Below are 14,870 nucleotides of genomic sequence, written 5' to 3'. Positions count from 1 at the left end.
CTAGGGTTTACAATTGCTTGAGATTCTTTGTCCAAAGCGAGGTATCAAAACGACCTGCAGAACTTCTATACAGGTAATTTACCATCTGCTGCTTGTTCTGTTTACGCCTCAACCTTTCAAATCTGACAATGATATGCACAAGTAGTTTGTCACCAAAAACCTGTATTTTATAACTCCTGAATTTAAAGATGAAAAATGATTTAGTAGTTTAGAGTACTTTGAACTCAGATTGGTCAAATAACTCAAATAACTGGTCAGTGAAGAAACTTTATACGTCTACCTTTTAATAATTAAACACATTTCTCCATATTAAATTGGGAAATATGTGGCATTGAAATTAGTTCTCTTTTAAGAAGTTGAGAATGGACTCCTTTTGTTTGAGACAACAGAAGATACTTATGATAGACATAAAATGCTGGAGTAACTCAGTGGGTCAGGTAGCATCTCTGGAGAAAATAGGTGACGTTTTGGGTTGGGATCCTTCTTCAGACTGATTGTGTGTGTGTGTGTGGGGGGGGGGGGGGGGGGGAATTGGATGCAAAATCAGGGCTGGCAACGGTTGACCTGAAAGGGAGGTTCTCTGAAAGACTGGTCGTTGGCTGAGGACAGTGATCATAAGAGGGACACAGTTGTGAAGTGTGGAACTGGTGAACCGGCCTTTAGTGGAGTGGGGGGAGGGGTGTTTGTAGAAGTTACCTAAAATTTAGAGAAGTCAACATTCATACGCTAGGTTGTAAACATCCCAAGCGAAATATAAGGTGCTGCTATTCCTTCAATTTGCGCGTGACCTCATTGAGTCGAAACTCGTGGTTTTCCAGGATAAACAATTCTGAAGCTATATGCAGAGCACTACAGGGGTATAGGAAGTCCCCTATTTAAAAAAAAAACCCCAGCAAATATGCTGCTATCGCCTGTTTTCCTAACTGGTGCAAAAGTTGCTATTTCAATAAATTTATCTAAATATGTATCTGATATAATATTTGTATCTTGATCTTGTATGTATCTTGATCTAGTGATAGGTATTTCCCAAATCCTGACGTAAACATTATTGATGTTAACTGGTCTGTGGTATTCTGCATCTTCGTGGTTGAAATTGCACGACTACAATATCTAGCTCATGATATATAATTTTATGTTGGCAATCCAGTGACATCACTGTTCAATTAAAAATTAAAAATTAATCTTATTACATTATTGAAGATTGTAGATGGGAGTGTGGATTTATGTTTTACGTCTTAAAAGACATATGCTGTGTGCAGTGTGGACCTAAAGTTTTTCTGTGGAATTTTCTTAGTTAAACCAGTCAAAATATGTAAACTTGCAAAATACGGGTCTTTTTTTTAAGGTGTATCAAGCACTTGTATTTATTTATGCTTCTAGATCTTTTCTATAAAACATATGGTATTGTCTTGTGAAAACTGCAGATAGATTTGGTGGAATGAGGAAAGTAATTGACATGGTTGTCAGCTGTCTACATCGGTGAGACCAAGCGTAGGCTTGGCGATCGCTTCACCGAACACCTCCGCTCGGTTCGCAATAACCAACCTGATCTCCCGGTGGCTCAGCACTTCAACTCCCTCGACCATTCCGGATCCGACCTTTCTGTCCTGGGCCTCCTCCATGGCCAGAGTGAGGACCACTGTAAATTGGAGGAGCAGCACCTCGTATTTCATGTGGGCAGTTTGCACCCCAGTGGTATGAACATTGACTTCTCTAATTTTAAGTAGTCCTCACTTTCTCCTTCCCTTCTCCGCTCTCCCTCAGCCCACTGGCTCCACCTCTTCCTTTCTTCTTCCCGCCCCCACCCCCCCTCACATCAGTCTGAAGAAAGGTTTTGGCCCAAAACGTTGCCTATTTCCTTCACTCCATAGATGCTGCCTCACCCGCTGACTTTCTCCAGCATTTTTGTCTACCTCTGGTAGTTATCATGTTGGGAACCCATTTTGGATGTCATGCTAAATTCACCATACGTTTCCCTTTTCTAACAGAAATGTCACGGGAGCATTTTTTCAGTAGTGTTCTATTGAGTGGATGTGAGCACATTTGATATCAGAAATTGAGTTTAAAAAAAACTAACATCCAAGGCACTTTATAATTAATTGTGTTCATTTCAAGTCACACAAAAAATAAGCCTGTTCAACCCTTATGTTTTCAAGATGCCACATTAACTTGTACATCAGGTTGTAAAGCTGTCTATGGGTTAATTTTGATGCTTGATTCTTAATTAAATGTTGGGCATAGAATAATCCGCTGTTCTTCATAAACAACGTTCCTTATGATTTCTATTCTGGAATATAGTGCAATGTAATGGGCACTTGGGCATACTTATTGGGTCAGTTACAAATATTTTGAGTGGTTTGGCAACTTGGCTGGAGTTACAGTATCCAGTTGACTTTAAGCATGTCAGTGTGGTAGCCATTATTACCTTCACCTAGTTTGATTGCAGTGTGCATTGTTGAGAACTACATATACCAGTTTTCTCTAGTGCTAACGATAGATTGTGACGTAACTGCAATGGTTTTATTGCATGATAGTCTGTATAGTGTGTATACCACAGCTTGAGGCACTCATAAAAGGCTGATGAAGGAAATGTTTTAAGATGAAATGCCGTCACATAACCGTCTCACGGTTTTATTTGACGAGCAGTCTAAGCAATGTGGTTTTTAAGGGTTCATTACTGGTCGGAAGGAAATAATTAGAAGTATGTGGAGCTAACACAGCCTGAAAGTACTTGAGGGATTCTTTCATGGTGTTAATCTTTGATTTGCTGCTTTGATATTCTAGGGATTGTACTTTGCTAATTAGGAAAGTTATCTTGGTTAAAATAGTTATTATTAGATTAAATAACTAGGTTAAAAATGTTTGTCACGTTGGATTCAAAGTTGAATTTGATTCATGTAACTGTTTTTGTACTGTCAGTTTATAGAATAATACTTGTGCATTGGATTTAATTACGTTGCTACATTTTTTATTGTGCTCAAGGATAAATAACTGGGTTTTCTTCCTTCATTGTGTGCATTGAAGAATGATCATTGACATTTTAATGGGAACAACTGTGAAGTGAGAAACCTTTGTCAAGAGTTTCTAGTCCCCATGCAATATGGACGGACCCTTCTTCAAAGATGCCATGCAAACATTTACCCACAATTTCTTTTGAGTTGCTCCTTAGAATATTACATTATGAAATGTATTTTTTTCACTGATGTAATGTTACAGATTCCTAGCTTAAAATTTTTAATATACATTTTTGGAGCAGGGCTGAAAATTGCTTACATTGAGCTGATTATTCAGTAATTCCCATAATGGATATGTTTAATATCTTTTAAAACATTTTGAATAACTGAAGCAGGGCATGAAAATTACAAAGGTTAATTCTTCCAAACCTGTTGAAATTTTAATTCGCATGATTCTGCTTTCTAAATTGAAGAAAAATAATTACTTAACGGAATTTAAAAAAAAAACTTGACTTGCTGTGATTAATACCAATTAGGTAATGTTTTGCAGTCATAATTAGTATGATTCTAACCTTTATATGTAGAGAATGTTTTCTCTGCCTGAGTAGAAATAGGATATTTAAGATGAAATGGGATGACATTGTTCACTTAGATGGTTTGGATCTTTGGAAAACTCTACTCTAATGGGCTCTTCTCAAAACAGAGATCAAAGGTTCCTGTGTATTGGAGGAATCCAGGGATGTGGATATGATTGGAAAATGATCTGTAAGATTGAAGAGAGCAGGATATACTCAATGAATGCTCTGAGAAACAAAGGATGAGATTGGTGAAGATAGACACAAAAAGCTGTGTAACTCAGTGGGTAAGACAGCATCTCTGGAGAAAGGAATGGGTGATGTTTCGGGTCGGGACCCTTTTGACCCACTGAATTACTCCAGCTTTTTGTGTCTATCTTTGGTTTGAACCAGCATCCGCCGTTGCTTCCTACACGATGAGATTGCTGATGAAGATTTTTGCATGGTAGCCAAAACAAAATCATGCTCATTCTTCCTAATCGGTCTCTGTCTTTTCAAATGAACATATATCTTCTCCCTTAGAATTTTCTCCAAAATTGGTCCAGCTATTAATGTAAGGCACACGAGCCTGCAATTACTTGGCTTATCCATGCTACCCTTAAGTAAAGGAACAGCATTGACTATCGTCTGGTGTTTTGGTGCCATGCCTGTTAATGAAGATGCAATAATCTTCATCTGGACATCAGCAATCTCATCCCTCATATCGCAGAGCATTCTGGCATAGATCTTGTCCTGGTGGAGTACTACCCTCATCTCTTGTAGGACGCTATATTTTGTCTCCAAAAACGTTGTTCAATGCACTTAACAAATCTAAGCCACTTGCACAAAGGCCATCCCAGTTTATATTCAGAAAGCTTAAACTCCTCACACTCATGCTCGGGTAATTTAACTACAAAGTCTGTTCCTCTAATTCCTGCATATTATTGCGAGGCCTATTGTATAACAGCAGCAAAATGATTGACCCTCTCATTCCTGAGTTTAATACATTTATAACCCCTCTGTCTGAGGGCGGTGAAGAGGGTGCTTGTGGCCTGATTGAAGTCCTCCTCCCTAGTACATATACGGCGGAAGCGGGTCAGTTGTGACTTAACGATACCCCTGAAGGTGTGTTTTGGGTGGTGGCTCGTGGTGTGTAGGAGGGTGTGAGTGTCTGTGGGTTTGAAAAATACTTTGGTAGGTATGCCCCTGTCCCACTTAGGAAACCTGAACGGAAACCTCTGGAGACTTTGCGCCCCACCCAAGGTTTCCGTGCGGTTCCCGGAGGTTGCAGGTGTTTGCCGGAGGTTGCAGATAGTGGAAGCAGGTAGGGAGACTGACAAAAACCTCCGGGAACCTCATGGAAACCTTGGGTGGGGCGCAAAGTCTCCAGAGGTTTCCGTTCAGGTTTCCTAAGTGGGACAGGGGCATTATAGCCTTCTTGGACAATCCCTTCATGATGTCCTCTCTATTTCTGTTGTGATGCTCTCCTGTGTAACCCATTCACCTAGCTAAAGTTTAGTGGAAAGTATTTGTAATTTGGGGAGGTGTAAACAGCAATGCAACTTCCCCTCTTTTGCATCCTCCTCAATCCTGAAGCTTCTACGGGTGATCGATGGTCGGCACTGGGCCAAAAGGGCCTGCTTCCATGCTGTATCAGTCAATCAATCAATCAATTATGCAGTTCAACAATGCTGATCTGCAGAAAATATGTATTTCATGGATATAGAGATATGTTCGTAACGCATCCATGTACTCCAGGTGTTATGATTTCCTGCCAATTTTTTTCCCTTATTTATGATTTAATTTGTTAAAGACACTCACCGAGACAAAGTATTTGAAGTCTGGGAAAGTGTAAACAGTAGATGGTATTTTCTTCTGTCTGCATGCCTGATAATTGAAAGAAATGATATCATAAGCAAGTTGAATAGCTGATACGAAACTCATTTGGCAAAACTTCAAGAAACGCACGTAGAAACAAGTCTGAAGTCTGAGGGAAGGTCTTGACCCGAAATATCACATATCCATGTTCTCCAGAGATGCTGGCTGACCTGCTGATTTACACCAGCACTTTGTGTCTTTTTTTGTTCAAGAAATACATGTTAGTTTCTACAAATTGGAAGTATGTACTTGATCTAAATATAATAATATTACATAGAATAAAAAATCTGTCACTTCAATCTATTTAAAAACTGAGTCTACAATCTGCAAGTAAATTTATACACTCTTCCATTTCCATTTGTATTTCAGTCTGTAGGCATGACTGGGGCAGACACAGCCATAGAAGACGGGAAACGGGAAGTAGCAAAGGAATCATCCACTACGGAAGACAAAGGTGAACAAAAGTGCAAGCTCAGCTGTGTGGCTTTGCTTATTTTTAAATGTTTTGTATGAGCACTCTGATAGTTAACAAATGTAATGCAGTTTAAAAAAAATGAAACAAGTTTTAGATTTCTAACTATAGATTTACATTTATAGAATCTACATATGTACTTTACATTTTTTGTGAATTTGACAGTCTTCAAAAGTTATTGTGTGATAACCTTTTTTCTCTTAATAGGGTTACATATTGTACATGGTGAATATATTAAAAATGTGGTTGTACAAATACTGTCTTGTTGCCAATCAGTGGGTTTTACTGTCTTGAGGGGTCTGTGAAATTATTTGTCACATATTATTGTAGAACACTCTTTGTACATTCCCAAACTCATTGTGACGTAATAAGCATAATAAATTACATAGGATATACGACAGAGAAAGCGACTATTCGGCCCAGTTAGTCTAAACTGGCACCTTCTTTCCTCTGGGTTCTCCCATCCTTTCTTTTCTCAATCTATTCGCAGAATGCTCTGTTCCCTCTTTCTCTCGTGCTTGTTTAGTGTAAAAAAAATCTTTGTTCAGGATAGAGTGGTTTTCATGCCAAAGTACAATTAATTTAATAATAGTCGAGTTTATTATTGTCATATGCATAAGTATGGTGAGATAAAGACACAATGAGAATCTTGTAGCATGCATACTCAGTCAACATACTTCAGATTTCCTTTATTTTTTGTTGATGATCATTTACTTTTATTATGTACTTGGGAAATATTGACGCTGTTGTGATGTTTTCTACAGGAAGTGACCTCACAGCTGCTAATTTGAGTGTCACAGAGACCCCACGGGAAACTTGTGAGATGTTTGCAGATGGTGAAACCAATGGTTCTTGTGGAGAGAGTGAAGAAGCATCTTCAACAATGAATCATCAAATGTCAATTAAAAACACTCAGGACATTGTGAAAACAGCATTGCAGGATTTAAACGAACTGAAACAGATAAATGAAAATGGAATACTAGGAGAAGACAATAAGACAGTTAAAGCAAGTAATCATATGAATTCAGATGATTTGACACGAACATCTGTGACCGGAAGTAATGGATTTGTTTTAAATAGTAAACCCTTATCGCAAGTACAGACTGGGCCTCCTCCCGTATTCAGTCATGCTGCCAAAACACTTCCTTCATCTCCCAGCAAAGCTAGAGGAATTAACATGGTAAAAAACATAAGTACAGCATTAGCTGCCGAAGTTCTGCAAAATCAAGCCATGAAATCGCTTACTCTGGCATCAGCCAAATCAGGAGAAGAAAACCTCGAAGAAAACACATCTCAGGCTAAAAAACTTTCACAGGGCCTCAATACTGAGGTCAAGGTTCATCGAGCAAGGAAGACTCTGCCTAAACTCAACCCGAATCAGGTAAGAAGCTTAATCTTCAAAAGGTATTTGTACTGGTTATAATTTTTTGCACAAATTATCTCATTTGAAATAGGCTGCTTGAATTACTCGGATAAGGATCGATGAGGAATGTAAGGAATTATTTATTTTTATAGAAAATAATTAACAATTGGTTTTGCAATGGAAGATGCATAATGTATTAAATATGCATTATGTATATACATTGTCAAAAGCCACAGAATCTTCAGTTAGATTCACCTTGATATAATTCTAATAATTTTTTAACTCCTGCTATGAGCCTTCATAAATTGGCTGCCCTTGTAATCTAAATCAAATGCTGACAGAGCTGGTGTGTGAAGAATGTTGATAGGTTATTTGGATTAGTACTGTTTGGGGTGGAAAAAAGTGAACATGTTTGAGATGCTTAGAGTCAAAATTGTTCTGCCCAGAAATGGGTCTTTTTGCCCAAAACATCCATACTAAACCTCCTGCAATTCATTCTAATCCTATGTACGTACATTAGATCTGTAACTTTCTATGCCAGTTTAAATATTTCCTAAACATAATGATTGTGTTTGACAACACCACTTCCTCTGACAGCAAGTTCCAGATAAGTGGGTAAAATAATAGTGTCTTGGATCCCCTTTATAGTCATAGCATCATACAGCGTGGACACAGGACCTTTGGTCCAACTTGCTCACACTGACCAACATGCCCCATCTACATTAGTCCCACCTTTTTGTTTTTGGCCCATATCCTTCTAAACCTCTCCAGTGCACGTACCTGAGAGTTCCAGGATTTTGGTGTTTCAGACAAGATAAAGAGGAAGGTAAAAGAGGTGGAGGAGTTGCTTTGTTAATCAGGAAAAATGTCACGGCGGCACTCAGAGGACTCACTCGAGGGTTTGTCCACTGAGCAATATGGGTAGAGTTAAAAAATACACAATGTGCAATCAGTCTAATGGGATTATACTATATCACTCTCATTAGCCAGTGGGAGAAATAGGAACAGATATGTAGATATTATGAAAAGATGCAAAAGCAAGAGAATTGTCGTTGTGGACGACTTCAGGTTATCCAATATTAATTGGTACTTGCTCAGCACAAAAGACTTGTATGTGGCAGAACTTGTTAGGTGTATTCAAGAGTGACCTGTGACCATTTGAAAATGGCGGGGCAGGCTGAGAAACTGGTTGAAAAAAACAGATCTTGTACTTCATAAATGGAGACCTAGAGTGCAAAAGTAAGGAAGTCACAATTAACCTTTATGGAAACATTAGTTTGGCCACAATTGGGGTTGTTTCCAATTTGGGGTACAACACTCCAGGAAAGAATTAAAAGCTTTAGAAAGTCTCAAATGGTGCCAGTGATGAAGGATTTTAATGAAACGTATAGACTGGAGAAGCTGGAGATTTCCTCCTTGGCACAGGGATGGTTGTTACGGCATCTGATAGAGGTACTATAGTTGTGGAGTTATCAATAAACAAAACTGTTCCATTGGCAGAATAGTCAGGAACTAGGGGACATGGAATGCAGGTAAAAGGCAAAAGAACCAGAACTGAAACAAGGAGAAATTTACATGATTGGATTAGGGTCTGGAATGCATTGCTGGAGGTATGATAAAGACAGTTTCAACTGCTGCATTCCAAAGTGAATAGGGTAAAGAATTTGCAGAGCTGTGCAGATAGAGCAGGTCAGTAGAAAGATTCTGACTGGATTGTTTGCATATTAATCTGGTCGGATTTACAAGAGGGTATGGCTTCCTTGCATGCTGTAACAATTCCATGAAATGAGATTTAAGACCTTTATTTGGACATTCCTGTTTTCTACTTTTTCCAGAAAAACGGCATGTTCCTCTTTTTGGTTATAATTATTCATTCTATAGTACTTTTATAAATTACTCTTCACATCCATTCTCTTATATCAATATCCTTTCTGTAATCTTCAAAAATACAAAAAGACCAACCCCCATTCTCAGCCAGAAATAAAATGAGATCTGCAATGAAGATCGGTTCATTGCTGATGGAAAGATAGTGCTGTTTCCTGACTTTATATTAATGTGAATGGCGTGGTGTGGAACGAATTTGCAACCCGGATTGCATTCACAAACAGAATGGAAGTGAATATCAAATAATCATTTAATCCTTTTTTGATTTTCCCATTGTGGTGAAGATTACACAGTAATTCAGGTTGGAGGACATGCAAATAAATTGCTGCCTTGCACGAGAGGGTTTAAATTCCCATATAACTTCACACACAAACTACTGAAATCACTGGTGAATCTGTGTGCAGTCCGCTATCTGAATGTGAGTTTGCAAATGTTTGGGAAGATGCTGATCAGCAGCTTGTGCTGAGAAAGAAAACAGCTTGATTGCAAATTCATGTAATTTCGATGTCAAACAAGACATTTTCCAGAGTTTGGTAAATATATGAGAACTGAATTCAAGTTGTATTCGGCCCTAAACTGGGGTTATGTGGAGAGATCTGTGAAAAAAATATTTATTTTAAATGTTTCCCATTAATTGGTGCACCAAGAATAGGTTGGTGGTAAACACTTCCAAGGTGTCTCTGTAAAAGGAGCAGGGGAGTTTATTTATCATGCAACAGCACCAAAATTTATCATTTGGGAATTTCTCACTCTCTGCAATGTTGCTTGCTCTGTTTCCAAACATTAAATACTTGATGTTTAAGAACGAACTGCAGATGCCGGAAAATCGAAGATAGACAAAAATGCTGCAGAAACTGGTTTGAAAAGAGGTCTACATTAAATACTTGATGTTTATCGTATTGCCTTTAAAGTGCTCAGGAACAACTTGAGGCAATGAGAGGTGCTGTATAATTTCAAATTGAACTAAGACTGGGAATTTTTAAATCATGCTGCTAATAATGATAGGAAGAACATGTGAAGTAAATTAAGTGAAAGAAAGCTTAAGGTAGGTTTTAATATAAATGAACACTGTCTCTATTGCACTACATTGAGCTCTGAATCACTTTGACAATAAGAACAGCTATGTCATTGACTACAGTTCAGCAGACAACACCTTGATAACAAATAAGCTCATCTTTAAATTCCTCAACCTTGGCCCTGGGCTTCCATCTGCAACTTCTTGAGTTCCTGACCAATGGACCTCAGTCGGTTAGAATTGATCATAACATTTCCTCCATCCTAAGCCTCATCACTGATGTTCCTCATGGTTGTTTGCTCCGTCCACTACTCTACTCCCTGTAGACCCATGTTGCTGTGGCCAAGAACTTGATGTTTACATTCAGCGTTAATACCATTGTTATCAGCCAGATCAACAGAAAAGATGAGGGGGAATACAGAAAAGTGATCAGTAACCTTATGTCAGTGTCAGAAAAACAGCCTAGCCCTTAATGCCAGAAAGACATAACAGTAGGTTATTGACTTAAGGAAGTAGAAGTTAGATCGCAGCTGTAGAGATGGTCAACATCTTCTCGGCATCTATATCACGAACAATCTAACCTGGTCTCCCCACATTGATGCGTAAATCAGCGTATTTACACTCTTAGGCATCTGAGAAGATTTGGCATATCCACAAGGATTCTAAAGACTCACTGTACGAGGTATTTTGATGAGATGGATCTTGGGACAGATAGCAACTGCTTTGCTCTAGACTGCCTGAACCTTCAGAGAGTGGCGAACACAACCCAATCCATCAAAGGCTCGTTATTTCCTTCCATCCAGTCCATTTTCATGATGTGTTGCTTCCCTGCCCATTTACAGGAGCTTGAAAACCGAAACGTCCAGACGAGAACAGCTCCTTTTCCCACTGCTATCAGATGCCTAAACCAATCACTTCTTTCACACCCGCTTCTCGAAGGTGCTGCCACAACTCTTCCTATTAACAACGTGCTTTGTATTTTTTGCACTATTTCAGATTGTACTACAATCTTTGTACCATCCTGTGGTTTTGCACTCATTGTATTTAGTTTTGTTTTTAATTATTACCATGCATTCTGTTTATTCTCTGGGCTTCATGCAAACAAAGAATGTTACATACTGCAGGTGCAATGAAAATTAATCTGAATCTGGTAAATCTTTCCCCCTGTATATTAAACCTTTGCCCTCTAGTTTTAGACTACCCTACTCTGGGGGAAAAGACTAAACGTGGGAATGCTCAGCATGCCAGGTAGTATTTAAAGAGAGAACCGGGTTAGCATTTCAATTGGTGACTCCTAAACATGGTGCAATGAATAGTAGATACTAATATAGTTGATTTAACTAACATTAAACCAAATTTTCCATTTTTATTGTCATTTTAAGTGGTCCTGTTGTAAAATGTGACTGGAATGAAAATATTTCCCACAATAATGCTTAAATAATTTATTTAATAAATATGGAAATAAGAATTTCTTTACAAAAGTAATAAGACAAAACATTTTCTTGTTGCTATGAATTTGTGTTGCCATTACTAGAACACTTTCTTGTGTTTTTCTATTGATGTTGATGTTTTCAGGGAAAATGTTAATACTACTTGGGCATGACTTCTGAGTCGACAATATAAACTTTTTAAATGTATATATGCACGCGCACACACACACACACACACACACACACACACACACGCACACGCACACACACGTGTGTTAAGGGTTTTGTATCTATTATTATTTCTTCCCAAACTAAACTGTGGCAGATGCTGGTTGGGATGTTTTATGTGGGATTTGTGTGATGTTCCAGTACTAATTTAGATCCTATCATCATACATTTGCCAAATGTAATTTACAAATGATTATCTATATTTGTGCATTAGTGGAAATTGTCTTTCAGGTGTATAGTATGTCTGTGTCTCGTATGTGTGAGTGAGATAGTATTTGTATTCATCAAGAAAAACAAAGAGAATGATCGATAATGAAATATTTTTGGTTTGGATGTCCTGTGTCAACAGCGGGGTATCTGAGATCAGCATGCAATGTAATTCAATCCAGGTACTAGTGAATCTTAAATCTAATGAATGTTCAAGTAGGGCCTTCAAATACATAAGACTTTTAGTTTATCCCTCTGGGCTGGATTTAAACCTAATTCATTTATGTGAGCAAAGAGTTTAGTTCACTGTCTTGCATTGTTGTAATTGTTTAACTAATGTGCTTTGTGTCGATAGTTTCATGATATCACAAAGGGCATTCATGTCTGTCACAAAATGTCAGTTTCTGCAATTTTACAAAAATCATTGTTGTATTAGCTTGTGCTAAAGATGAGTTGCAATGCATTTTGATATGAATGAAGGGGTCTCATTGGAGATATTTGAGCAAATAATTTAGTTTCCTGAAAGAAACAAGCTTGACCATTAAGTTGGAAATATATAAAATTGCAATTTGATCTAATAATTAGGCTGTCATTATCATAATCCTGTTCTAAATTGTAATAAAATTGCATTTGTCGAAAATGAGATTAAAAGTGGACCCTCTATGAATGGTGGAGACGTCAATTCAATAACATGCATTTGGATAATTTCCAGTCACTAAATCATTCTGTTAACTGAAAAATGCAACTACACAGGTAATTCTCTGGGAAAATACCTTTGTTGTCAGTGCCAACAAGTGGCATGGTGGCTGCTGCCAGTGATCTGGCCTCAATCCTGACCTCGGTTTCTGTCAGTATGGGAGTTCTGTCACTTTCTCCCTTGGACTCCATTATTTCCTCCTGGTGCTCTGATTTTCTTCCATATCCCAAAGACATGTGGGTCGTCTTCTTCTTGCGTATGGCGTGCACAGCCTAAAGTTGGAGGAAAACTTGTTCTATTTGATCTTATTTGATTGTGCACGCCGGGTTGATTGCATCCGTCAAAACAGTGAAGGTTACAATCTTCCACCCCGACATGTTGGTTGTTAAATTAATTGACCTCTGTAAATTGCCTCTATTGTGTAATTGAATGGTAGAATCTAGGGGCTTTGATGAGAATGTTGGAGAATAACATGGGATTAGTATAAGATTATTATAAATGGATGCTTGCTGTCTGGCACAGATTTGGCAGAAGACCCTGATTCTGTTGGAATAACTTTGACTTGTAAGATCAGCTGGTTCCATATCATTGAGCTCCAGTGCATTCATTGTGTGCTCTGTTACCAAACTTACTAAAAATCCAATTTGACATGACAGAATTGCTGCTTCTTGCTGGCCACAATACCATAGCCACATTGACAATTTCTCAGAATAAAATTGACCAACTGATTTAATTGATAACTGTTTTGAAACATTGTCTTGAAAGATTGTGTCTGCTTCACTGGAGTTTGATGCCTTTCCTATATTGATGCCTTTCCTATATTGCACAACTCTGTAGCTTGGAGACAAATGCACTTTGAAACAGCTCTGTGATTATAATTGAAATCACAAGTGCCTGTCTGATAATTGAAGTTATTAATTGATGGGGGATATCATGATGAAATCAAAATGATGTGGCATAGAGGAATCTTGCCCAATCTTCTTTAGTAGTCAGTACACCACCCTAAAGGATAAAGGAGGGAATTTGTGCTAGGTGCCAGAGTATGTAGGCAAGGCACTAAACAAGGACTTTGCGTCTGCATTCACCAATGAGAATGACATGGAGAACAGTGAGATAAGTGGAGAATACTATTATGCAAGGGCAGTTTGAGATTAAGAATGAGGTGGTGTTGTGGACATTTGAAGGGCCATAAGGTGAAAAAAATCACCAATGCCTGATGGGATCTATCTTGGGTTATTAAGAGAAGAGAGGTTTTGCCTTGATGAAGATCTTCATCTTCTCTAGCCACTGCCATGGTCCCAGAGGATTGGAGAGTCGCTAATGTTGTTCCTTTGTTTAAGAAGGAAAGTACAATCCAGGGAATGATAGGCTGGTGAGCCTCATGTCAGTGGTAGGGAAGCTTTTGGAGATGATTCTTCAGAATAGGATTTGGAAGAGAATGGACTAATTGGGAGAGTCATGGCTTTGTATGTGACAGGGCATATCTAACTAACGTGATCAAATTTTTTGAAGAGATGACGAAAGTGATCGATGAGGGTAGGGTGATGGATGTTGTCTACATGGATTTTAGTAAGGCATTTGATAAAGTCCCTCATGGTAGCCTGATCCAAAAGGTTAATATACACAGGATTAACAATGACTTAATTCTATTGATTCAAAAGTGGCATACTGATAAAAGACAGAGGGTTGTGGTGGAAGATTGGAGGTCCAGAAATATATAAATTACTTAGATGTAAATATAGGTGGGTTATTGCAGACAACACAGATTGCTAGAGTTTTGGACTGTGAGGAAGGCTGTCAAGGTATACAGCAGGATATCGATCAGCTACAGAAATGGCAGATGGACTTTAATCTGAGCAAGCGTGAGGTGTTGGGTGGGTGGGGCATGGAGTATAAGAATCATAAAGTCATGATGCAACTTTATAGGACCCTGGTTAGGCAAATTTGAGTATTGCATGCAATTCTGGTTGCCCGTTATAGGAATGGTGTGGAGGCTTTAGAGAGGGTGCAGAAGAGATTTGCCAGAATGACTGGATTAGAGGGTATTAGATATAAGGAGAGATTGGAAGGACTTGGATTGTTTTCTATGGAATGCTGAAGGTTGAGGGGAGATCTGATAGAAGTATATCAAATTATGAGTCATAGACTAAGTAGACAATCAGCATCAGCCAGGGTGAAAATATCAAAC

The 14,870-nt window shown here is 38.4% G+C and overlaps 1 protein-coding gene across 7 annotated transcripts in view; it reads left to right on the top strand.

Moving 5' to 3' along the window:
• ehmt1 (euchromatic histone lysine methyltransferase 1) overlaps positions 1-14,870 on the top strand; it is a 93,944-nt gene that overhangs the window by 26,710 nt on the left and 52,364 nt on the right. For all 7 annotated transcript variants that reach the window (XM_033049246.1, XM_033049252.1, XM_033049248.1 and 4 more), the window contains exons 2-3: positions 5,756-5,840; positions 6,623-7,239. In XM_033049246.1, the coding sequence (XP_032905137.1) occupies positions 5,756-5,840; positions 6,623-7,239 (702 nt within the window). The remainder of the gene's footprint in view (positions 1-5,755; positions 5,841-6,622; positions 7,240-14,870) is intronic.

Source organism: Amblyraja radiata, chromosome 32 (assembly GCF_010909765.2).
Source record: "Amblyraja radiata isolate CabotCenter1 chromosome 32, sAmbRad1.1.pri, whole genome shotgun sequence".
In the NCBI taxonomy this organism is placed as follows: Eukaryota; Metazoa; Chordata; class Chondrichthyes; order Rajiformes; family Rajidae; genus Amblyraja; species Amblyraja radiata.
Note: the sequence above shows the minus strand (reverse complement) of the source record. Positions and strands in the feature narration are given on the sequence as shown.